This window comes from Aptenodytes patagonicus, chromosome Z, assembly GCF_965638725.1.
Source record: "Aptenodytes patagonicus chromosome Z, bAptPat1.pri.cur, whole genome shotgun sequence".
In the NCBI taxonomy this organism is placed as follows: Eukaryota; Metazoa; Chordata; class Aves; order Sphenisciformes; family Spheniscidae; genus Aptenodytes; species Aptenodytes patagonicus.
In genome coordinates, this window is record NC_134982.1 from 29637483 (window position 1) to 29664294 (window position 26812).

Sequence of the window (26812 nt, forward strand, 5' to 3'; positions counted from 1 at the left end):
TAGGTAAGCAGGCATTTATACTGCCAATTGAGGTATGTTCTGAAAGATTATGAGCACCAGAAGGAGATATAAAAAAATAGGAGTTGTTTACCACTGTGGTAGAGAACAAAAGATGGGGAAAAGGAAGGCAGCGTGAATTGTTAGGCAAGTCCCTTTTAAGAGTCATTTAACTTTGGTAAGTACTGTCAGGTTACCTCATAGGATTTAAAAAACACCAGGAGTGTGTTCTAACCAAGCAATTGTTCCTGAATACCTGCAGACGTTACCCAGAAGTTTAATAATTCACTTGCTTATGACCTACACATTACCTTCCTGACTAGAAATTTATTGCAGCCTTTTTGTACAAAAAGCGTAATGGAATCCGACAGACAGAAGTTAAAGCTAGAAAAGCTTAGGAAAAAAAATCTGGCTAGGAGAAAGAGATTATAAAGTTAGCAGCAAATACAGCTAACTTGAAATAATTTATTCAAAGAGTATCAGGAATTCTCCAACACAATCTTAGGACAGGCTAGGCCCTTTTCTGAAATACATGCACAAACTCAAATTGTGGTCCGATGAGAGGCCACTGGTGAGATTATGGCCTACATTAGCGTTCTGGGTAGGATGGATGTTTCTAACGTCTTTTTTGAGTTTAAGATAAACAAAAATACTTGTCCACAGAGTTATAGACAGCCACATTTATTACAGTAAGAGATGAACTGAATTTTTTTCAACTTTGTGCAACACCTCATCGAAGTTCTTTCAAAGCTAGTAATGATTTCTGTGTTCTGTTGAAGAGGCACAGCAAGTTTTAACGACACTGTTTTCAACATCCCTGGAATGATTTATTCCACTAGGCTGCCTCATCTGACTCACTATATACTTAAATGCACATTTCTATTGATCTAGTCACCAAGCTTGATCACATCCCATTCATTACTTCAATTACTTAAATTATGAACCCAACAGCATTGTTTCACAGTGAGTCACTTGGTGCCAATACTCCACCTTTATTACTCTTCTGCTCTGTTGTTGCCAAAAGCGTGTTTCATCAAATCAACCTTCAATCAAATGGAAGGATTAGAAAGCGTTAGTGAACATCAGTAACAACAAACTGGAATAGTTTAATGGTTGTAGATTCCATTTTTACTTTTTCTAGTCACGCTTCAGCCCTGCATGGAAATATCTGGGAGATTTCTAATATATTCAGGAGGTGCATTACTACAGAAACGCCATACTGAGTTTTTTCATCTGTATTCTATGTAAGATGGGGAAATCACATGATAAATTATTACGCTCTAATATTGTCATGAATACATTCAATGGTTAGCTGAATTTATACTGTTGATCTATCAATATGTTTGACATTGCATACCTGTTTTAGGCACTTACCTGCAAATATGTCAATCAATGAACTTGAAGCAGCTTCTTATTTGCAGTCAACTAGTAAAAATAACCTAAATGAAAAAAGACTGAAGTACTTAAAACATGTGAATTCAATGAAAAGCAAACAAAGCTGAAGTGTTTAGAAAAGCAAGTTCTGATTGTATAACTTCACTTAGTGCCAAAGTGCTCCATAGTGCTTACCACACGAGCAAGATGTGGTATCTAGATCACAAAGATCTTCTCCACTCTGGTTATGACAGAAACAGAAAAGGTAACTGGTGGTAGAAGGGTCTGAAGCTAAGCTAGTAAGATTACGTGGTGTCTCAGGAAAGTATTCTTAGTACAGCATAGCGGAATAAATGGTGCTTGTGTTCTTAATTAAACCAAATACAGCTTACAATTATTACCGTACTAACAAAGAGGAAATGCAAAGGCCTGGGAATGAGTTTATGAAAGACAGAAAATGAAATAATGAAAAAGATATTAGTCTGGACAGATTTTTTAGCTGTCTAGATAAGAAGCAGCTATTTGAGATACTGTGAAAGAGGTAAAATGATTTGGTTAACAGGTACTTAATTAGGATTGTGCGTTAAAAATCAGAATGGCAGTATGAACAGGATGGGCAGTGAATGGTTTGCATTTGGGCAGAAGTCATGCTGTGTGAAAATAATTCTTACCTTTGATTCTTTGCAGGATCCATAGATCTACATAATAGCGCTTACTAATGGCAGCCACCAGCTTGAGCAGCTGGAAGAAAGACGTGAACTTCATAGTGTCCTTATCACTTTGATAAAACTCTTAAGGCCTAAGTGCGTACGAAGATGTGCAGACTTGTATTAGTAATGATTTAGAGGGCCTCCTGTCTCCACACACATCGAGTAACATCCTGTTATTTCTGCCAAATTTGAAATTAAGATACTGAGGTTTGGGGTTTTTTTAAAAGAAATAAAAGTCGCCAAGATGCTTATGGTTCTTAATTAGACAAACTAAACTCTGACTTGTTACATTGGGCAATTATTTGCCCAACAAACCCCTGTTAAACACTGCCATTTTATGGACTGAAAAACAGTTACACAGATGAGTGAATGCTTGTAACAAACGAGAGCTATTGTCCAAGGTTCCAGCTAGCTTCCATCTGGTTTTGGCCCAAAGATGACAACAGTTTTGGTGTGTAAGGCCTTCAGTAAGGAGGATGGGGATAAGCAAAACTAAAATTAGCTACATCTTCCTGTGGCAGAGTACTGGAGAAAGTGACACAACTATTTTTCTCCCTTATGCTAAGGTATGTAAAGAATTTTAAAAAAATGAATACTTGAATTCTTACTTTGTCATGTAGTTCATCTGTTCTTCCAAAGTATTTCCAAAGCTGGAAGGAAAAGGTGCACATATTTACATGCCTGGGGTTATTTTGGACATGGTTCCAAAATGTTTATTTGAGCATGTACATTTCAGAATGAAAAATATATGTGCAAGACAATGACCATCAATGTGTTAAGGAGAAAAACCCCCCACCGTGTAAGATGACTCAAAATTTCCTTTTGAGATAATGATTAAGTTAAAAGAAGACACTGAAAGATGCCTTGTGTCAAGATGCTGTTCTGGGAAGAAAAATACCACCTCAGAATTTAGTTGTAAAACAGTTTGCATTTTTTTTGGTGGTTGTTATTTTTAAAGCAAATCCCTCTTTTTCATTTTTTTTTTATAGTCTCATTCACTATGTTTGAGTTTTCAAACCCTTCAAGTTTCTATACCTGCAAGCCACTGAATCCCCTCAACCAGTCACCATGAATGTAAAGCTTGAGAAAACTGCAAATTAAATGTGTCCTACATGTAAGGCCATTCCTTGACAATTTCCGTATTTTAAATATAAATTAAGATTCGACAAAAATGATTTATACCTGAAGCTACAAAGTAATTACCTCAATTTTCACTTTTATGATTCAAATGAAGTCTGGCAAAAAAGAATTGTCACAAAAACCCCCTGAAAAACTCTACGATTCAAAAATAATTCCTTATATGCCATCACTTACACATATGTGCATTAATACATGTGCAGCATAATTACATCTGTTTTCCTTAAAAAGTGGACTGATTATTGGAAACAACCTCATTTTAAGTCTGCCATTATTCAGATTAACATTTGGGTGTCTTTTGGGAGGTTTCGATGGTATATACTGCTCATTTTATGCAAAACAAGGGTAAATGCCACTGAAGGAAATGCATTTTACATATTAATACTTTATATAAGCAGTATGTTTCATTGTGAGTCATTCTGGGATAACAAAAGCTACCAATATCTACTCTGTGAGCACTTAACATACATAAATAATTTTACACACACAATATTCCTACTGAAATGCTTTGTCATTCAAGTACACCTTTAAATTAGATGTAAAAGTAATTTTTTTTTAAAAGAAATAGCATGACCTACGCTGAAAGCACAATCCTTAGTACAAACTTAGTCATAACATTCATTTCACTTACTCAAGATGCTAGTACTTACTCTACTCATCTTTTTTGTATATACAGGTAGAGTAATTAACCTCAGACTCAAAATTAGAGGCCACAGCTTAAGATCAGGCTGTAAGTTGATAGGAGGAGACTTGAACAAAACATCTGACTGACAGCAGGACGTACCATCATAGGTACCCCACAACGTAAGGGGAGTAGGGAGGGCTATTTGAAAGAAAACAGAAAGAAAACTTCCCCCCCATCCCCTCCCACACAGCCACTGGTGCGCTCAGCCAACAGGAACTGATCTCTCTGCTCATCAACTTGGTCTCTACACACCTACACCGCTGTTAACAGCTATTCCATGGCCGCCTCCTCTTCCCAGAGGCAGAAAACTAAGTCCTTCGTTAAGCAGTCTTTCAGCCGAGTATGCAGCAATTAATTTCTACTACAATTTTTATTATAGTCAGTAGTTATATCATGACAATGCATTTTATGGAATTATTATTGAATTATATAATTTATATAATAAAAATTACATATATCCATATATATTTATATATTATTGAATTATTATTTATTGAATCATTACACTATAGAAGCTATCTGTGCTAGACATGTGTAATTGTCTAAATTCTATACATGCTATTGACCAACTGTTAAATATTGGAAGCGAACATAAGATGTTCAAATCAACATGGGTGGATTTTGTTCAGAGAGCTACTACTGTTACCTACTACTGTTAGTTTCATACTTTCATTTTAGAGACTCCTGTATCAGGAAGTTATATAAATGGAAGGACAGATCTTTAAATAGTTTGTATTATCATGGTCCCATAAAAGCTAGATAAAATTAGACTAAGACCACTGCAAGCTTTGGTTGAAGGTCTTGAACAATTTTCATTTATTTTTATTTTACGCCTTTATTATTCACATTATTGATAGCACAAGCAATGAGAACGATTCCCCCTCCACCCCACCCCCCGCCCTTCCCATTTGGTCAGACTTAGCAAGCATCAGCTGTTTCAAACAAAAATACAATCCATGTACCAGTTCTCAGTAGTAAAGAAGCTACCGGTATCACCCAATAGGCATGAATTTCAGTTCATGTAAACCTCCTATTTCTACATTGATCTGCCCTCAAGCAGCATGAAGCATCTAAACTGAACTGACCTTAACTTATCCAAAGATCATTTTCTTTCAGATAAAATGAAAATCCTTATTCAAGAGACTCCAGAACTTACATGTGTGAACCAGAAGAGTGCACTACTGAGTCAGACAAAACATAAATTGAACATGAAATTTTCATCTTTCATTAAAAATTGGAATGCAACATCTATATTTAAACAACTTTATTAACATAGTCAAGCAGTGATTAACATTCACATCTATTATGTCACATCATACAAATGTAAATACAAAATTACTACAGTACAATATATATTCTCTGCATGATCCAAAATATTTGGTGGCCCCAAAAACTCTTTAAAATTCAGCAGCTTATCAAAAATTAAAACCATATTCTATTTAAAATGAAGTTCTGTTAGCACATAGGCAGACTTCAAGAAATATCACTCAATTTAGTACAGTTTGAGAGGTTGCAGGAGGATATGTTTGAAGGAAACATTCCAACATTGTGGCAGATACAGAAACATCAGATTTAAAGCTTTCAAGCAAAACTCATACAACCTAAGTTGTCAGCAGAAAGATCCAGTCATCTTTCATTTTAAACTATTTTGTATACTGCATCCAATTTAAAATTTACAAGTGTCTAGTATTAGTAAGTCAGATAATGTACAACATAACTACCTATCTCTTCCCATGAAAAAAAGACAGTATTACACTGGAGATTTCAACAGCAAAACGAACCAATCTTTTTCTCTAATTGCTGTCCTCGCAAAAAACACCCAGGCCTTCTCAATTTTGTTGCTCACCCAAAGTAAGGAAATAGATACCTAAGGTGAAAGTAGCACAATAGAACCAGCTGATAGAAAAATGATACTATAAGCGCTGAATTTTTCGAGACGTGGATTTGGCTTACTTAAAGTATACTCTAACACCACACAGGCATTCATCTTACAGAGCCATTTTAAACTTCCCTTATGTAAGTACATTCAAGTGAGTAAAGTATCCTTATTATTTTAGCAGAACATACTCTATAAGGCAAGCAACAAGAGTACTCGCCTCAGTTTCCCATTTAAAATAATAACCTAAAACTGGCTTGCTCCAACCATTAAGTGCAAAGAGCAAGCATCAGTGGCAGACAAAAACCAGTTTCTGTTGGAGAAGAATACCTAGAAGACTGATGTATGCAAGTCATTCTGAAGAATGCATAGGTGAGTGAAATACACAGCTACGGATCAAGCTTTATTTATTCAAGGTGAGGTTACTGGAAATACTTATGTAATATATAACAAATATGTATGCAAACTACATCAGCGTCTATCTGAGATAACTGCAGGATGTTTTGCCATTTACAGCAGTCATTTCACTGTAGAGCTTAACCTTTATCTAAGATAAAAAGTTACTCTTTAGACCCTATAGAAAGCTTTATGCGTCTATCATCCTCATGAAAGAGACAGTATTGAAGCAATTAGTGTTAAGTTGCAACTTCTTTCCTTGACAAAATCTGAAACAAACCATTTCCAATATGATGTTGCATTTAAAGCATTCTTCAAGAAATATTTCAGTTGTTTGAATATGGATGCATTCTCCTCAAGGGAAGAATGTTTTTGCACCTTATCTGTTAATACATTCAATATGAATAAAATAGGTGAAGCAAAAATCATTATTGTCCCACGGTAGGTTAATTTAGAATAAGTTTAAGACAGAGGAGCTGCCTAAATGAAATACATAAACTGATATAATTAAGACACATTTTTATTAGCATGTGTTCTGAACAAAAAGGGTACAAGAGTATTCACCTGAGATAAAGCTAGTATCTGAATATTTCTAAGTAGCGATGAGTTTCGCTTGAGGAAAGCCACTTGAAGTTTTAAAATATACATTTTACTATTATACAATATATGCAGTTTAAGTAATTAAGATTGATGCTAACATAAAAGTCCTAACAAAAAAAATAAATCACAGTGTGTATCAATATTGTTAGTTACAAAATTTATGCTACTTCATAACTTTTAAAAATTATAATTATTATAAATTTTAAACCCATTCTTCTAAAAGTGATCTTTCGAGTACAAGCTTTAAGGAGCAATAAACTAAAGCATAAGAATTAGCTTATTACAATTTAAATATATACATATTCACTGATTTAGAAAATAATCAAGCTTTGGAAAAAATTTACAAAATTGATTATTTTTGCTTGCACTGGTTAAAATAATGAACTATTCTAATCTTTTTCCCTAAATGAAAAGGGCTGTTTCCTGAATGTGTAATGAGAAAAATTTAGTATTGAACTTCACTTAAAACTAATTTAACAGCAATTTAGAACTGCCAAAAAGATTCATTTATAAGGATTTTAAATACACTTTCTGTTACCAACTTAGGTTGATCAGCAGCTTTTGTTCACTCTCAGAATCCTTCAAAAAGGGAAACTCAAACCAGGAAAAAGGCATATATAAAAACAGTAAACACTGACCTCCTGAGGTTCCTACAACAAAAATATTCAAGTAGAAAATCTACACCATTACTTAGCAGCGGCTATTTCTGTAGTTTAGCACACTAACAGCACTTTACTCAGTGTGTAAGGAGCAAATGAAGTAAGCCGTGCTTTTAGCATGCCAAGAGGCAGAAACACTGGAATGTAACAGACAAACTCACAATTCTACCAGTATAAACATTCAGTCAACATTCAAGAACTGTCACGACTACACCACAAGAATTAAGATGCTTTTTATATATCCCATGATGCAATAATTGAATTATAACTGTTAATGCTGAATCAGAACTTTTCTTACCTCACATTATACCCTAAATGGCTTCTGCAAATCTCTGCGCTATATTATGCATTAGGAATACGGTTTATTTGCTTTAAAGTATACCATGAGAGAACTTACTGATACAAAAGACTATTTTGTCAGTACTGTTTATTTCTGCCTTCTTTTAATTATCTTCCTTGCTGTTATACCAGATCAGTTCACATCTGTACAAATACCTCTTAAAATATGAATGTACAAAAGTGGCATCTGAAGCTAATCTGAGGTGAGGTGGAGTGGTTTTATTTGGTTAAAGGGGCTTTCTGAAATTTAAGAAGTTTAGTTAAACTCAGATTCTAGCTGTTATGCTACAGTATTATTTGGGTAGGTTTTCTATTCTACAAATTTTTTAATGTCATTTCTCTGAAACTCTTCCCTAATGTTCAAACACACTCAAAATTAAAGCAAGTTTGGGTCTAAAATAATATCCCACCTTGCTAAATTTTAAAGGTTTGGGGGTTTTTTCCCTCCCAGAATTTAAAGTGTTTTTAGTGACTATTACTAATTTACTTCAGAGTTATTAGTTAAGAAGGAATTTTGTATTTGCTACCAAAACAGTGTAATTTGAAAGCAAGTTATCACATGCAATTTTGACCAAATTGAATGAATACTATGTACTAGCATTACTGAATGCACTTCATACAGTACATGTCCAAACTATTCTTCAGGCATAATCCATTAAAATTTGCAAAGCCAAAAAAAAAAAAAGGGGGGAGGCATGTAAAACATGCATGCTATCATGCATTAAAAAAAAAAAAAAAAAAATCAAAACTCTTTAAACAGCATTTATAAGTTCACACTCACACAGCTCGAACTTCAGTGCAATGGCTAAATCATTCAACAGTCAAAGAACAGAACCATGCAAAGAAGAGCAAGTTCTTAAAAAAAAACCCAACCACCAAACAAAAAAACCCTAAAACTGTTATCCAGTATCCATTCTCCAATGCAAAGGTGAGAAACTAAATCTATAAAAAGGCTGTTATGGCTTAATTTTGTTTTGCAGATTAATTATGCAGCACTTGAAAAATGGAAAGGTGTGGCTTCACCTCTGACCAGCAGAGTTAAAAATCTCTCCATTTTCCTTTATCATCATGGGATACTCTTTAGGCAATCTAAATTATTAAAGACTTGCCACTTTCAGATGGACACAAGATCAAGTGTACCAGTTAGGATTTCACATTCACAGTACATAAGAAAATACACATGGAAGGAAAAGTAAAGGGTTAACTTAACAAGGATTTATTCACAGGAATACATGTAAGTAGAGAAAAAAAACACAACAGAAAAGCTAAACAAATGAAATGAAGAGGATCCAAACCAACTTTCACTCCGTAGCTTTAAACTTGCACCCTTGTGCATTTAACTACATCACAAAGGGCCACCAACATGCGCCGATACAGTGTAGATACCCTGCATTACATCCATTAACTTAAACATCTCTTTAAGATCATGCTTTGAACAAAAAGAAAGCATAGAGGGTAATATGTTGAGTGGGAATAAACACAAATATAGCAATCGTCATCAACTTCTACAATTGTCTTTATGTGCCAACTAACATTTATGCAGCCTTTAACGGGTCTTACCATGTAACTCATTTTTAGAGATTCTGATAAAATCACTAGTATATAACCATGCAGAAAGCACATCACACTGACAGCACAGAGGCAAATATTTTGCACAGCTATATCAGCTTTCCACATTGTGCAGGTTACACACAATACAATATCAATCTTATTCTTAACAGATCCTAAAAAGGTATTTCAAGGCCTAATTGTTAACTACAGTACTTTATATCTATATTCTTAATAAAAATAAAATCCACAGAATCTTAAAAAAGGAATTTTAAATGCAGGGCTATATTGAATTGGTAAACTGCAACACAAAACTGGCGCAACATAGGTAAATGTATACCAATTTCACTCTATGTGATGCAAGCATGCTACTTTCCCACTAATTTAAATTACTTCTGATCACTATGAGCCAGAACGCATGCCTGAACCTTAAACTGCACGTTAAGAATAATGCCTTACTCTAGAAATTAAATCTAATGAAGTACAATAATCAGATCATATCCACTACTTTAATTCTTTTTTTAATGTAAAAATTAAGATGTCAATCTTTCCTTTGAAATGTCCCTCCCCTTACCCCAAAAATGAAAGGAGTGACTCATTTGGCAGCTTGCAGGTTGCTTCATTTTATCCAAGTTAACCTTTATTAATTTACGATGGGGTTTCTACATTGTACACTGCAAGCGCCTGCTCCTAATACAGACACAAGCTGCATTTTAACTGTACTAACTTCATTTGTGTAGTTCTTCATTAACATGCAAATACCTAGGAATCCCATCAAGCAGGATGAAATAATGTAGAAAACCCTTACTTAAAAAAACATAAAAGAAAAAAGAAAGCCTTTTACTGTTTGTGACCCCCATTCTTAGGTTTCCTTTATTGTGCGCAAAATAGTTTTCTTCTTTACGTATCCCTATGGTTCAATTATATGGTTCTTATTTTGGTACAATTCCCCACAATATTCCAGAATGTGCTGTTTTGTGACTAGATTCTTTTTGTTTTTTTTTTTTTTTTTTCTTCTTCACATCCAGTGCAGAGTTGTAATAGGAGACAGATTTCCACCCACAAAGGCTCCAGATGTTAAAACATTTCCCAACATCGACTTAATACAGTGACGGCAACACCTCCCTCCCGCCCCTCCCAGTAGGGTTGGGATTGTACTGTATTCCCTACTGGTTTACCCTTCCCCCCAGTAAAGGGTAACATTTTCCCTGGGTGCAGAGGCTCCCTCATAGTCTCCCAGACTGAAGGACCTGTAAAAGGAAAAGATAAAGGTATAGTTAAATCTTTCCTTGAACCTTAACTGACAGATCTGTGCATAAACAAAGAGCTTTTTTGCCTTTTTTAAGCAGTAGGTGCCAACCTTTAACTTAAACCCCAATTTATGCCTAGATTTTCCCTCTTAAGTCTGCTTAAGAAAAGAGTCAATTTATATCAGGTAAATTATTATTCACGGAACAACAATGTATGCTTTAAAGCTACACTGACAGTTACACTATTGTGGCTAAGCTTAGATTTAAGATAAAAGCAGTCCTATATATTCTAAAAAGCTTTTCCATTTTTAGCACAAAAATATGAGGTAGTTATGACATTGAGAAAGAATATTAAACATATCTGCTACTGACCTAACAACTTCACTTTCAGGTGGATTAAACAAGATAGCCATAGTGTCTCCTCAGTTCAAACTGAGAATAATGGCAAATTTTATCCTTTGAATTTCTCTTCATTAGGAGTAGAAAACACCCTTATGTCACAACTAAAATGCCCTCATTGATAAATATGTAAATGTTTGACATTGGTTTATTTTTAATCCATTGTTCAGATCAAACATGTAATTCAAACAGGATTTCTTATGTCACTGACTTTGAAAAAATTTTAGGCTGATTTTTAAATAGTTGTCCATTCAACAATAAAACAGAATTGCATGATTCACTTCCACAATTTCAGTACAAAAAATTCTACAGCAAGTATCAAATTTTTATAAAGACTGAAGGAATAAGCTTAATTCACCCTCTTTTTTGGGTAGTATAATTCTTCACAGTATCACACCAGTTTACACATGGGAAATTTGTTTTATAGTGTGCAGAGACAGCATACAAAGCAAGGCCGTATAATAATATAACTATTCTAGAATGCACTATCATTGTTCTTTGCTGAAGTTGAATCATTCTCCACACAGAACTACAATAATTCTGAATCAGTGCACAAAATGGAACACGGCAGTAATAAACGCATCAGCCTCCCCAAAACATCAAGCTCTACAGTTACAGTAGAGTTACAGATTAGCATAACATACTTTATTCAGTGCAAAGATCATCTAGTATGTGGTTAGGAGTATATTTGACTTCTCATGGCTAAAGTGTGTTAACAAACTTGCTTTTCTATCCTGGAGGAGTATTCCTGCTTAGACCACATCTGCCATCTACTAATTCATAGGACATAAGGGAGCTGGTGTCTTTAGTGTGATGGCTTGAGGATCACATTCATCACTTTGCTTATTAAACCTGAACTGGCACTTTGTTATACCTACACTTCCAACCTTATCTTGATACACTACCGTGCGTATCATACACTCACTTTTTCTTTCTTTCTTTCTCTCTCTCTCTCTCTGTAAAAATAAAATAACGGAGTCAGACAATTGCTTTTGCTACAGCTACCATCATTTAGGTATACTATCATCCCTTTTTTTCCCTTCTTATAGGAAGGAAAGATATCTCATCCAGCGTATCTGAAAAATTCTAGTCTGATGAATTAATTATGTTTCATATAATACAAACAGGGAGAAAGTCTGCTATACAGCTCCGTTCAGCAAAGAAGATTTGTGTGCTTACCTCTAATTATGGGACTGCAGCTACAGTGCATGAGGTTAAACTCCATAGTAAGCTGCAAGGCGCTCTTTTAAGGGAAGAGGAAACTGGTCAGAGAAACGCCTCCAATTCTCATCCCCAACTTGATTTTTAAATCCATGAAGAATCTACAAATGAGAGGGGGGAAGTCAAGATAATCACTAAATAGTAGATAACATGATCATTATTTACTAGCAACATACACGGTAAGCCACAAACTGCTGGATTGTACATCTGTCCATTTGAATTCTCCAATTTAGTATTGAAATGCTACTAAGAAACAAAGGGAGTCTAGTAATGTCTTGCTTAACTGAAATGTTTTTTCTTTTAAGGGTGACATAGAATATAGCTACCCACACAAATTTGTGTGTGTATACATATCTATATGTATTTTTAATGAGCAAGGTGACTTACAACCTCAAGTTAGGCCATTTCAGAATGCTAAACATTTTATCAATTGACACAGTTTATATACGTTAAGATTACTGTAATCACATTTCTTTTTTAAATGTGTAATATGTTGCGGGAAGAAAGCTGAGCCAAAACTGCAGCCAGCATTTGGCTGAATGAATGCCTGTTAATTTCTAGCACAAATACAAAAGCATCCTGTGAGAGCTCTGTTTCTTTCATGGAACCTGTAAGACAACTTTCACTAAAAAGGAAGCTGTTAAAATCTTTTGTATTTTCAAAGAACAGCAATCCATAGTCAGTGGCAGAGAAAAGCCAGTGAAAGAGGAAAAAAAAGAAAAAGGTTTCAGTCTGGACCTTCCAACGTAATAAATTAACTGAAAACTACGAAAATTAAATGATACTATCAAAAAGGTCTTAGTATGTTAGCTCTGAAAACAGCAGGTTAAAAGGCAAACATTAGAAAGAACAAACGCAGATGAAATGGCTCCTCATCATAGAAAATAATGCCAAGAGAGTGAAGTTTTGTTTTTCTTTTTTAAATTCAAGGATACTGAATTGTGGAACAGTCTATCATGAACACATCCTCACAGAAAAGGCAATGTTAAAGTTAAAGCTCATGGTACCAAGTTTAGCCTCAACACAACATTCTCAAGCAGAGCTGTTCTTAAACAGCATGTAGCAATAATAACATTACAGTGTCACCAGTTAACTTAACTGCTTTTCTCCCTAAAAGAGAGCTTCCACAAGCAGGCCCACCTCTCTTTCCTAACCCAAAGAGTCTAATTAGCCAGCTGCCAAGAAATTACTGAAAATCTAAGAATGTTCAGGTATGACAAAAGGAACACTTTTAAAATCATCTTCCAGTAGACTTTTAGCAAGTGAGCTTCAGCTACAGTCTTCAGATACCTTGCTTTTATAAAAAGTGATAGAATTCTTAGGGTATGCATCAGATTTCAACACTGGCACCTCATCTACCCATGCTCTTGGAAGTGGTATTCTCTCTCTCAGCTCAAGTGCTAAAAAAACCAAACGAAACCAAAAAGGAAATACTGGACAATCCAGTTTTCTTCCATTGTTCCTGAAAGGCGTAATTATTGTTAGAAAAACATCTAACTGGACTACAGCAATCATGTATTCATGAGGGAGTAATCTAAAAAAATGTGCATGTCATCACTTGAAGAAAGCTTTGTCTCCTTTCTTGCATGGCAAAAAGCATAAAAGAATACACTTTAAAAAGCAAGGGTGTCCTTATGCCAAGTGACCAAGAACCATTGTGTCTAGTCTGAATGCATTAGGTCCCATATGGATAACTTGGAAAGAATCTGAAAAAGAGCCGCCTAACTTACTGAAGCAAGTATTCAATGCTGAAGGACCAGTGCAGAAACACACACAGAGACTACTTTGGACAATCATCACAGACAGCATTCTGGACTTTCTTTTAAGCTTGTATTTGCTGTTCTCTTCTGCTGATGCTAGAATGCTCACAGCTGTGCATTTCCTGGACTTAACGTTCCTTCGAAGGAGACTAGTTATCCGAGAGGCTAACTAGGACAGTGAGATTTCTGTCTTTGCTCTTAAAGATGGGATACAAAAGTTCTAGCTTCTGTTCCAATGCTCACACATGGCATTATCTGAAGAAAAAGTGCCAGTACTGACCCATGATCCTAGTAAGTACTGAGGAATATGCTCCATTTTTAAGAGGATTATCATGAACTTTTGACATACATTCTTCCTAAAACCAGAGATTTCACTTTACAACTTACGAGGGGAGCCACACTACTGAACAGTAACAGCATCTGTTCATGAAACTGAAATAAGTTTATTTTCTTTTTTTTTTTTTTTTTAATCTAAGACACTAGTTCCAAAACACAATATATCACATTCTGGGTGAGGTTTTTTTGCTTATTTTACACAAGGCAAACAGTCCTTTCACTTAAATTCTATTGACACTTTGTCTAGGGATGTATTCTTGGGTGTAACCGTACATTAGTTTCTTGAAACTTGCTCATCCAAGAGGGATTCTGAGGAGAATTAAGCAATCCTGAAAACTTATTTTCAGCAGGAGTAAGAGAAACAGAACAGGATACCGTGGAATATTTTTCATTTGCGATTTTCTAGATATTTCTCCAAATAAAGTTGGCATCTTTGTGGCAAAAAAGTACTGAACCATACAAATCTCATTTTCTAGAAAAAAAAAATCTTAAATATGGTATAAAAAACCCTGTTCTTCAAAATGCAGGCAAAACATAGTAGGCTGGACATTATGAAAAGCTCTCTGAGGATGATTATCCCTTCCAAATAAGATCTCAAGTGAACTTTTCAATACTGTTAAAATGTTTGGAATAACCCAAATGCATATAAAAAAAAATACAGATTAAAAAAAAAAGGCAGGATTTTTATGTTGTTTTGCCTGAACATTTATGACCTTGCAAAGAAGCCTCCATGACCACAAATACAGTAAGTGCTAACAGTGGAAATAGAAAGCAAGAAAAAAACAGAGGATCCAAAACAACCACCGTTAGGATATACTGTTATATTAGAAACATTACCTTACAGAACATGTCTCGGAGATCATCTTTTGGGCTAATCCACGATGCAACAGCATCACAAAAAAAAATAAAGTCCTACAAGATTGAACAATCACATAGGTTAGAAACCTCAATTTATAGGTCTGAAAACAATGCTTGATGTTCACTCTATGAACTATGCAGAGTCTTTGATCCTAATTCACAACTGCTTTTGTTTTTATGTATTTATTTTCCAGTTAATTCAGACAGTAACAGTAAGTTATTGTACGCCTATGTGTTCAGAAATAGAAATAGCTAAGTGTAGGAATAGCTTTGTTTAATCAGGTTTTTGATTAAATAAAACCACAGTTAAAAAACCCAACAACTCTCCCCTCCCATACCACAATTGTCTAACGTTAGTTATTTCAGTACACATACCAAGTTCAAGAACCAATCACCTTAATAACAAGCAACAAACTCAAGACCACAGTCACAACACTCTCTCTCTCACACATTTCCAGTTGGGGAAAAAAGCTGTTGTATTTCTTTAAGCAGAGCCAGAAGTTTTTTCTGGGACACACAGAATGTTTATCATACAGGTTCAAAACTAAAGCCACCCCAAAATCCCTATACTTAGTTCATCTGCATTACCTCCTACTACACCATTAAAAGACCAGTCTTAATTTTGTTGATAACGCACATGTTTTTTGGTAGGAACTGAGGATAACAACTACAGACAAGGAGAAATGGGATAATGAAAACAGTCCCTAATTATCCTTAAGCTATGTGAAAGAACAAATGGACAGCAGAAGAGGGAAATGCTAAGTACAGAATAAGGCATAAGTGAAACAAACTGAAAATTTCAAAACAAGGTAAAGGCTCAATTCTTGTGTTTCAGGAAGAAGAATTGCAGGCAGAGGAAAGGGAAAATCACCTTCATTTTCCTCTTAGAAAATATTACATTGGTACAGCTTTACTTTGGAGGTGTGGAGACTAAAGAGCAAGTCATATTCTATGCTTCAGATGTACCATTTATTTTAGAGGGATGCATATTCCTTGTCACATTGACTATTTAAGCAATATATCCAAAGTTGAAACAGAATCTTCCTTACCCAAGTTTTAAGACTGAAGGGGTGATTACTGTTTTTGTTCTGTTTCTTGTTTTAAAAGCCTAGGTTACATGTGGAAAATAGGTTTAAGTATGTCAACTTTTGCCATAAATTTTCCTACAGAACCTGAACACAACCTGACAGAAGTATCAAAATACAGTTATTTTAATCAAAGTTCATTGTTTACATATTCTTTGTAAGTAAAAGACAAAAACTGAATTTAACAATACTCTTCTCCTTTCCTTTGCTAGGTGGTAATTACTGAAGCATCGTGAGATGTATAATTCGCAATATAAACATTTTGGCCTCCTTGACCTCAAAATAAAGCTACATCATGTACTGCAGCAAATCACATCAAGCTGAACTTTTTCATACTCCATATACAGCTTTCACTAAATTTTACATGAGTAAAGAAAAGAAGTTAAGATCTATTCATGTATCTTACTTGGACTACTCCACTGGGGTTGACCGAGATCATGGTACATATCCCGCGGAACGCTGAATCCTTTTCCTCATTGTCTCTTATGTTTCGCAGAGAGGTGCACCTAGCAAGTTGGAGAGCAAAACTTAGCTAAGTCTATTACTTTTTCTTCAATCAAGTCAGAACTAGATGACAGTATTTGATGGAATAGGTCACACTGATAAGATGATCTGAAACACTATTTTGAACACTTAGAAAAACACTTGTTGCACACAGTCTTTACTAGCATATTCCCATTAGGCATCATCTCCAGAATATTGTTCTCCTGTTGCACTATACAGAGTTAGAAAGTGTGACCTGTATTCCATTAAATACAAAAGAAACATGGATCTGAAATATTTGTAGAAACTATCATAATTCGAAACGGAACATATAATACTATCACAGTATGAATTATGTCAGATACCACTTACAGAACAGTTATTTAACTTTTACAGCAGCAAGCAAGCTATTTTATACATAACAAATCTATAAACATATATTCCTTACAGCAATTCAAGCCTCAGACTGAATTTTAAGTAAAGTAATGCACGGTTTAAATTTTACAGTATTTGCATGCATTGTATTATCATTCTGGTGGATTTTAAAATGCTCTTTCATAATCAAGCTTTAACACAGCAAGCATGTGACAATCTTATCCCATGCATAAATTAGTTGTTAGCCACAACATAAAGAATACATGACGGTGCTACTAAAAACTCACAAACCTGATAGGACAAGATTAGTCACATGGTTGGCAATGATTAAGGATTGAGATTTTGTAACCAACTGAAAATATATCTAAAAGTGAGATAGAGAGAAGAAAGAAAGAAAGAGAGTGAAGAAAAATGAATTAAAAAAAAAAGATTGAATAATACACACCAGGGTCTTATAAACTGCTGTAGCATGGGGGCCACCTCTTGAGGACAAACGTAACCAAGACGACCAATTGTTATTGCTAAGGTAACGCAATCACGGTTATACACCACCAAACGCCAACCAAGACATGAGCAAATGAGGGGGGAGGAGAAAAAATAAAGAAAAAACAACAAATAACTCAGAAACAGAAACCAACAGAATCTGTGTATGATAATAAACATAAGATTTCACCAGTGCTGTTTATTACCACCCCCTAAATAAGAGGCAGCAACATATATGGTATACTCTCCAGGGTAAAAGAAAAATTAAAGAAGTAAATGAGAGAACACCAAAAACACAATTTAAAATCCAAAGGCTTTCTGATATAAGCAGTCATTCTGCCCTCTTCAGAGTAATGTCTTACAGTAAATTTACCTACCATATATTTAGAAGTTTTTATTCAAATGTACTATTATGGATACTCTTGATAAAAAGGAATTAACCATTTTCAGTTTTAGTATCAAGTATTCTAAACATTTTTTTTTCAATATTTAGAATTCAAGATTTCAATAGATCTAGTCTGTCAGTAAAAATACATTTATAAATACTTTTACATGGAAAATATTGTGGCCTATCTAAAAATGCTAAATAGATGAAACACTTCTCAAAGAGCACCAAATATTTGTTTTCTTCATAATCTCATAGACAATTTAATTTAAAGTGGCTGCAGATTAATTCTTTAATCCCAATGTTTCTCCTGTTCACAAAAGGCTTCCTCATAGAAGTCATGTAAGAATCCGACTTCTGATACCAAGGCATAAGGACACATGAAAAGCAAAATTGCTTAATCAGATGATTAGGTATTTCGGTTCTTTGTTCCAAGGGACAGACTGAAGAAAATATCATCGTGCAAATGTGTTTTAATGGTGTTTGCTCAACTCACAAAAGATTAATCTTTAGAAAAAGGAGAGGGTGGGGAATAATGTATCAGGATTACTTGAAGCAAAATACATGAATAATACTAAAATCCAGCAGATTTATATGAAGCAGAGAAAGGAAACCTATGTTCAAGGGACATACTATGCAACACTCTAATTAACAGGCATTTGTGAACAGTTTCATGAAACATGCAATAAAGCAGATGATGCTTTCTCCAATAAAAGTTTGGTGTAGGATATACTAGCAGTTTGAAACGTACTCATTCCATGAAAGCTGCAGCTCACTGGTAATGTACTGTTTTGCCCTGACGTTACTCAATTTCAATATGCAGTGTCTAAAATTTTTGGCAAATCTAACATAAAAACTGCATTTGAAGTGCTACTTTAAAATGAAAATACACTTTTAAGTTTTATCTGTAAGTTCTCACAGCTACAGTCTGTACAAGGAATAGTAACCTCTGTCAAAGGCCAACTTTTTGGCGTGTACTGATTATTTTCTATGCAATTACTTTTACTTAAGGTGGTCTCATGTTTCCATAGGAGAAGTGTTTTCATAGCTCATTACATAGCAAGCTAAAGCAGAAAACAGTAATGTTCTTGCACATACTAGTGGCATGCAGCACAATATCCCACAACAAACTTATAATAAGTACACCACACTCAACATTTATTTGCAGTTATGCATCCACATTTAAAGTAACTATTAAGAGAATAAAAAAAAAAAAAGTCAGTGTTTGAATGCTTCCAGAAATTCTCTAACAATGATGGAAGCAAACATTTAAGTACTGGATGCCTCTCAGTTACAGGTATTACACATCCATCAGTGCAGAGGAAGGGGGTCAGGGGAGGGGCAGGGGGAAAGAAAATTTATATTTCTATACTATTCCATGGTATATTTCACAACAAGTAGGTATTTGCTCCAAAATTATCTTTCAAAAAGTAGTACCTGTAATATGCCAGACAACTAGATAATTTTTCCTTCAAGTTCACCTTCCATACTAAATGGGGGGAGGGGAGCAGAGAAAGTGCAGCTTTTAAGTTTAGAGACTACCGGAGGAAAAATACGCATTGAAAATCTCTCTCCAATTTATCTCTTGCTTAGCCCAAAAAATGTAACTGTAGCACTGAATTTGCATAATTTTCAATCATGTCAGGTATAATGACTAAACTGTCATTTTCTTACAAGACAGTTAGTTTTCAAACAGGAAAAAAAAAAATCTCAATTAGTAAAATAGTAAACCAGAAACCTGTAAAATTATTAATAAAGTTTTGCTGAAGTATGGAAGGTGCTCTTCATACCAGAACGTGCCCTCTATAAATGCAAAAGAAACAAGCCTCAGAAATTCTGATTCAGCAAGGCATTTGGGGATTGCTCCCAATTTGGAAAGCAAAGCTGTGGGCCAGAACATAAAACATGCATGCCATTATTAGAATTCTTTTCAGAAATTTGTTATTAAGTGACCAGGTAATAGAAGTTACACATAATTTCAGTTATGTTGTGGTAAAACTGCCATCACAGATCTAGATTTTTGTGCATGATATTACAAGTTTATCTTAAAAAAAGAGTGCATTTTTTGTAAATTCAGAGAGTTCATTATTTGTTTTATATATGCAAATTACATTTGTTTCAAACACTAGACACATATATACAGTACACGTGTAAGGACATGCATATATTAAAATCAGTGTGAGCTAAGTCTTTAAGTGTTACTGCATACATTTGTCATTCAATAAATAAAACTGGAAGAATACTTAATTAAACAGATGATAAATACATATAATAAATGTTATAAAAGTGAGAAAGCAATAACTTTAAGAATCTAGATATATGATAGATGGTTTGCTGCAAGACTGAGACTTGTAAGAGCTTCTGCAAAACAGAGTTGCTTTTGCTTATAAAAGCCAAATACATAGCAATAAAATCAGTTCTGGCGTGGTTCCCCTATGCAATTTTTTAAATCATTATAAAAAAATCTCTAATTCCCTTCACCATGTATGGTTCATTTTTTGGGTACCTGTGTTCTCTAACAACGTCTTTGGTGTGTTGGGTCTGTTAATTATTTCTACAAGCTGGTGCAACACCATTGGAATATAAGGCTGCATCTCTATACCTGAAACAGCCAAAAAAAAAAAGGTTCAGAAGAAAATGACCATTAATATACATCATCTAAATAGATCCGGTACATTGAACTTACTACCAAGGACAAGAATCTCAAATTTAATTTAAATTTTAACATGAAACTATCACTAAAAGAACCCCCCAAACCCAGACAAACCATGCTAAATGTGCAAAGATTCGAAGAAAAAAATAAATCTTACCCATCTGGATGGAGATTTCTCCAATTGCCCAGGTGGCATTGTTACAGACAGAAATGAATTCGGGGTTTAGGTTGGTTCCCAAAATGGGCATGAAATCAGCTAGAAAGAACAACATTTTAAAATCTCATCACACAATACAACCATCCTGTCCCACTACTGTAAGATCATGGGGGAAAAAAAGAACAAGTTTTTTAAATAAATCGTGTAAGCCTATTTAAATGCTTGGAAAGTGTTACACATGAATGAACAAGAGCTCTATTTCTGGTATATATCAGATTAACCTGGATTTTAGAACCGAAACATATCAATGCAAATCTTTTCAAATTATGATTTTAAAATGTTTCTAATAGGCTTTATCTTTATGTAACTCTAGAAACTTTTTTTCTCCCCTTCCCTTGCTGGGGCGGGGGGAGAGAGGGGAAGAGGGAAGAAGAAAAAAACACAGCTACAAGTACTTCTAGTTTTATAACATAGTCGAATAACCCTCAAATCACCTGGATAGCTATGTATTCAGCTGTGCTTGAAAAAACAGTGAAGACAATCATGTCCTTGATTAAATTTTAAGAAAACATTAGTCACAAAGATAGATTATAACATCTGCCAAATAAATTTTAAATTCCAAGCCTATCCAAGCATTCATTTGGCAAGTTAAGTGTATCTCAAAAGTATCTGTGGGAAGAGACAGCAAATATCATGGAAGTGTGTAACTGATGCTACTTCCCTACTAAAACTAAAAATAAAGCAAAAAACCAAACCAAAACCTACTCTCTAGCCAAGTTTTCTAATTTTTATATATGTATAATTTTATGTAACGATGGATTCTAGTAGAACAAAAAAAGCTATAAATTCAAGAATTTATCAAAGCAAGCAACTATTCTAATTGAAGTCAAAGTACACCTGTTTTGCTGTTTTCCAGCATAACAGGTAGCTTGTTACATTATAAAAATCAAGAACAAAATGAACTTTTGCACTGTCGACAAAAACAAGAACATGTCTTTCAAACACACAATTCGAAGGAGAAAAGACTACAGACCCTTGCTGATAAAGGAAAATGAAAACTTACAACACCATGAAAACGCAACCCACAGAATAGGGAGCTTAACAATGGCTAAACCAGCCTCTTATCAGTTTGTAAATCAAGTTAATTGTTTAATATGTAAAAGAAACCTACCGATGCAAGGCTTAACATGCTGAAAACACGCCTTTGTCAGATCACCTAACAATGCAAAAGAACTCTGCCGTACCTCAGGCATTTTATCCTAAAGAAAGGAAGAAAAAAATGACAATTCTAGAAGTGTTTCTGATTGTCTTAAGAAAGAAAATCCTTGGATCAAACAGGTTACTCATCTCACCTGCATGCACTGGTACATTAGTGTCAGGATATTGCTGCGAGCCACCAGCTGTTCAATGTTGCCTCCAAGTCCTTCAGCTAAACCACTGAGTAAATCAAGAGCCACAATCATGAAATCTTTATCTGGAGCCTCATATTGGTCTGGCTGAGCATTATGCAACTGCAACAAATAAGGACACATTTTCAAAATGAGTATTAGATTTTCTCAGGGGTATGCATAAAAAAAAAGTTTCAGAACTGCAGCTTTATTTAGATATTCAATGGTTATACTGCAAAGCTCCCTGCCAACCCATAACTTTACGTAGTTAATATATTGGTTTAAGGAGATATTCTGAAAACATTGGAATAGCAATAGAAAAATACCATGGCTTGTGCAAGGGTCTTCTGCACCAGATTTACACAACGCTGGTACACAGGTTCACAGTATGGAAGAAAGCCAGATTGCAAGGCAGTAGCAACTGACGACAGGCACTGGAATTAAAAAAAGAAAAGAGAGAAAACAGTCACTACCTTTCCTCACATCCCTGAAGTGCCTTTTACTTGGGAGAGGTAAATTAAAAGATATTAGCATTTTAAGTATACCCACATGTAACTGATTAAGTAAACACAACCTAGAACAGCAGTACCGATTAGCTGAGCCAAGGCAACTATCAGCAAGTTGTTACTCTCTCCTACGTATACCAGTTGAGAAAATTTCTCAGCAGCAGCACCTTCTTAGAGGTAGCCAAGAAAGCGCATACGAAACCAGTTACGATAATTCAGCCAGCACTTACACTAAGCTTCAGTATCTTGACCATGTACAAGCCCTAACATTACCTAAGAGTTATGAAACTAATTTTTCCAGAGGTGCTTTCCTGCTTCACACTGGGAAAGTACAGAGAATAGACTACACGGTCTGGTTCATACCGTCAGCTTGTCTGACAATAGGTTTAAAGGAGGGATGAAGGGAGAGCAAGGAGAGAGAAGACAAGAATAAAAGGGGGATGGAACATTACATTTTTTTTCCTAAAAGAATCCCATCAAAGAAAACACTCCAGAATGGCAGAAGAAAAATCTAAAAGATTTCTGCTAAATCTAATGACATTTCCTTAGTCACAAAGTTTTCTTACTATAGTCAGAATATTTTCTCCATAATGGGAAACACCTAACGCTGTCAGCTTTTATAGTCATACTTCCTAGTAGGAGCATCTTTAGTAGAAAGTGTAATTCCTAAAAGAAGTTGATAAAAATATTCAAATTTTAACATCTACCTCTAATAAAGGGAAGAGATCTTTATCTTCATCCTTCAACATGTTCCACTTCTGGATTAATGGTGGCATTAGCATCTGAATATATTCCTGTTAGGATGAAAATGCATCAGCTGCTGAAACACTTCACTGCATAGTATTTTATTTCCAAGCTAGAAAATGGATGTATTAAGAATCGATATATATTCTACTTTTCCAGCAAAAAATCCCTGACATACCATAATTCAATAATTGTTGCAATACGTAGAAGTAGTTTAATATTAGAATTTAAAATCCGTGTCTTAAGATTTTCTGCTGAAGCACATAAGTACCTTTGCAGAGTGAATCTTTTCCTCCAGGTTTGTTTTCAGTCTAGCACCTTTTAATAGCTGCCTGGGTTGTAACAATTCTATATGATTGCCTCAGGGCCTACGGAAAATGATTTTACTAGCAATGCAATCTGGCTGTGCATCTGCCACCTGCTTTTCTCCATTTCCCATTGCCCTGATGCTACAACCCTATCCCCCCAAGTTCCTGAAACTCAAGCAACTAACCATCCAGGAAGAAAGTAGTTTCCTATCCCTCCAGAAGGACGCACTTACCCATTCTGTATACAGCTGTTGCATCCTCCCTGCCACTGGACAGCCACAGTCACAAGGACATTGAGCAAGGCATCCCTATAGCACTGTTGCTCCCAGAAGGTATCTTAAGAGCCAACAGATGCTGCCAGCTAATGCTGTGTCCAAAGATACAAAATTCTAAGTGACTGAAGAAAGTCCCACCATCACCAGGAGCTCCCATTTAGCTTCCTCCTGGTGCTGTCAAATGTCAAGGTGGCCAGGGCCAGAGAGATACTGAAAAAGAGGTCATTTGGTGGTGTGGGGTCTCAGATGGCAAGTAAAATGCCATGGACATAACTCAAATTGTTTTATTCTAGTGTGTCTATGTCATGTGAAGCACTATAGAGAAATAAAACAAGTTTCAATAACCATCATAAGAAGATGCACACGTGAGATGTATGCATATTCTATTAATTAATATACGTACACTAAAAAACCACCCAAACCCCACTGTTGGCCTATGTGTTATCTATGCTTTGTCCAAAGGATTCTGTTTTTATATACAAAATGAATGCCTGTCTCACTCTCTGATAAAGCAATTTCTAGCGATGATGTGCTCCAGTACATTGGAAAGAGGCAGAGAGAGCAGCTTAGCTATACTAAAAGTGGTTACAAAAACCAGTGTGGTCACTAGAAATTAAAACACATATTCCACCAATTTCTCTAAAGTACCATTGCATATCAATATTGATACATGTATCTCCTCTGAGCTGAAAAATTCTGAGCACGAGAAAAAAAAATCACGATGAGAAGCACATTTCACAAGCCACCACACACACAATTGTTTATTCAAAACGGCAAATATTTGTGTAGTGGCCAATTACATGCAATCTATGTATTTTACCTGTAAATATTTAGTATTATCAAAACCTACATAGAAATATCAGCATTTCTGGTTTATAACATGTAAAGCACACTACAAAAAACACTGAACCAGTTTTTCAATCACGATGAGTGCTTCTACAGAACATAAGGTATACTCACTGGTTTATTTAGGTGATGTCCTACAGAATCTGCCAGAGTTCCTATAGCATCATAAAGAATGAGCAGGTTTTTATGCTGGTATTTACTAAATGCAAAGACCAAAGTGTCAAGTATATATGCAAGATAAGGAACAAGCTCTGTACAAGCCTCCTCTTCTAGAGTAGCAAAGGCACTGAGGGAGAAAAAAGCAGGTCAGTTAGTATCTTGGAAAAAACAAAACAAAATGACCTCAAAAATGCTCCACAATACCCATTTCTGTTTAAACATAAGACTGTATATAGTCCTCAAATTCATCCAAGATATGTTTTCAAAATGGTATTACTGAGATAACCTCAATCTATTTTGATTGAACATGTAAGGATTCAGCTCCTACATTGTGATGAACAAAATTAAAAAATATTGCCATAAACCCCATTATGTATACGCAGGAAGCCCCCACCGAGAAAAGCATTACTGTACACAAGTTACAATACACTAACTGAAATAGTAGGAACCATAACAAAAACTTGTTTACTTAAGTTAAAAATGGCCCACTATCTTGAATATATGCTGTAGCTGCACTTGAAGCCCTAGTGCTGTTGTGCCACTACTATGCCAACATCAGCCAACATCAGTTCACTACATAGAAAAACAGATACAGAAAGACATGGAAAACTAAAAGCAAAGACAGGGGATGAACAATTTTAGCCAGCCTTGGTCAAAGCACATCGTGGCATCATGAAAACTTTTCAGGTTGTCTGTCAAGTGTTTGAACAACAGCGCTAAAAAACCAAAACCACCCAAAACAAACACCCCCCCACACACACACTGACATGCTACTTCAGAGAAACATTAAGGAAAGGAAAAAATGATGAGCTATTGAAGATTTACTGGCCTAGCTTGTGTCAACAAGATTATTATTAGCCTGTCCCTGCACTAAAAATGCATGCATCACCACATGAGGTGAACTATCCCCTCTATTAGTGTGCTACCAAATACAGAAATGCCTTTTTCTTAACACAATGCAACTGTGAACACTTAAGTGGCTAGCATTCTTATTTTATTTATTTATTATTTTATTATTATGAAGTATTATTTCAGAAAGGCATAAGATGTGAGCAGGAAAACATGTTTCAGTAAAATATCTTTTTGGGTGTCACCAACTAAAGGAGCAATTTCTCAACAGTAAGAAATTAAAGTTAGGCATCTGCTATGATACAGAAGTTAGTGATGAAAACATACAGTATCCTATGACTAATTTTCAGTTTGGTAGCCATTAATGATCTGTGCAACTATTCACTGTAGGGATGCAGCTTTTTGCTCCTCTCCAAGAAGGATCATTGTATTTCCTTGCAATTTAGAAAGCTAGTAAGTGTATTTTGACTTGTAACAGTTCTACATTTTCCTTAAAGTGGAGTTTACCAGACAGTTTATTTTTAAGCTGCAACAGTAATTTTAATGAATTTCTGCTCTAAAGAAAGCATTTCAAAACACACTATAAATCTGATATTGAGCTTCAAATAATAAAATAATCAGGTGTATTGTTATTTTTAATATTTCCATTTTATCTCTTTCTTATTACTTTAACAGTTTCCACTGCCCATTGCACCTCCTTCATAAGCACTACATAAGGGTATTTAACAACAGCAACACAGCTGTGTTCAACTACGTGCACATTTCAACCATGTTTTGGACAAGGAAAGTATGAACAGAAGTGTGGAATTTTTGTTTGTTGTTGTTTTTTGGTTTGTTTCAGTTTGTTTTTTTTTAATAGAATCTGTACATAATCTGATTCCTTGGATCTGAAAATGTGTGAAGGAAGTACTCTTGTATCACCATGTTCCTGCTCATTCAGGAAGGAATAGAAGATTATCACTATGAAAAGA

At 35.0% G+C, this 26812-nt stretch overlaps 1 protein-coding gene across 2 annotated transcripts in view; it reads right to left on the reverse strand.

The window, feature by feature from the left end:
* Positions 1-5152: 5152 nt before the first annotated feature.
* The window catches only part of TNPO1 (transportin 1), an 86250-nt gene continuing 64590 nt past the window's right edge, over positions 5153-26812 (reverse strand). Inside the window, exons 15-26 of one of the 2 annotated variants that reach the window (XM_076363113.1) lie at positions 24948-25119; positions 23368-23454; positions 22481-22588; positions 22119-22277; positions 21938-22025; positions 20767-20865; positions 20463-20558; positions 17534-17609; positions 16637-16736; positions 15125-15199; positions 12150-12292; positions 5153-10571 (exon numbers count right to left, since the gene is read on the reverse strand). In XM_076363113.1, the coding sequence (XP_076219228.1) occupies positions 12185-12292; positions 15125-15199; positions 16637-16736; positions 17534-17609; positions 20463-20558; positions 20767-20865; positions 21938-22025; positions 22119-22277; positions 22481-22588; positions 23368-23454; positions 24948-25119 (1168 nt within the window). In that variant the 3' untranslated portion in view covers positions 5153-10571; positions 12150-12184. Of the gene's footprint in view, positions 10572-12149; positions 12293-15124; positions 15200-16636; positions 16737-17533; positions 17610-20462; positions 20559-20766; positions 20866-21937; positions 22026-22118; positions 22278-22480; positions 22589-23367; positions 23455-24947; positions 25120-26812 lie in introns of those variants that run through there. The other variant, XM_076363114.1, reaches the window with a different exon arrangement.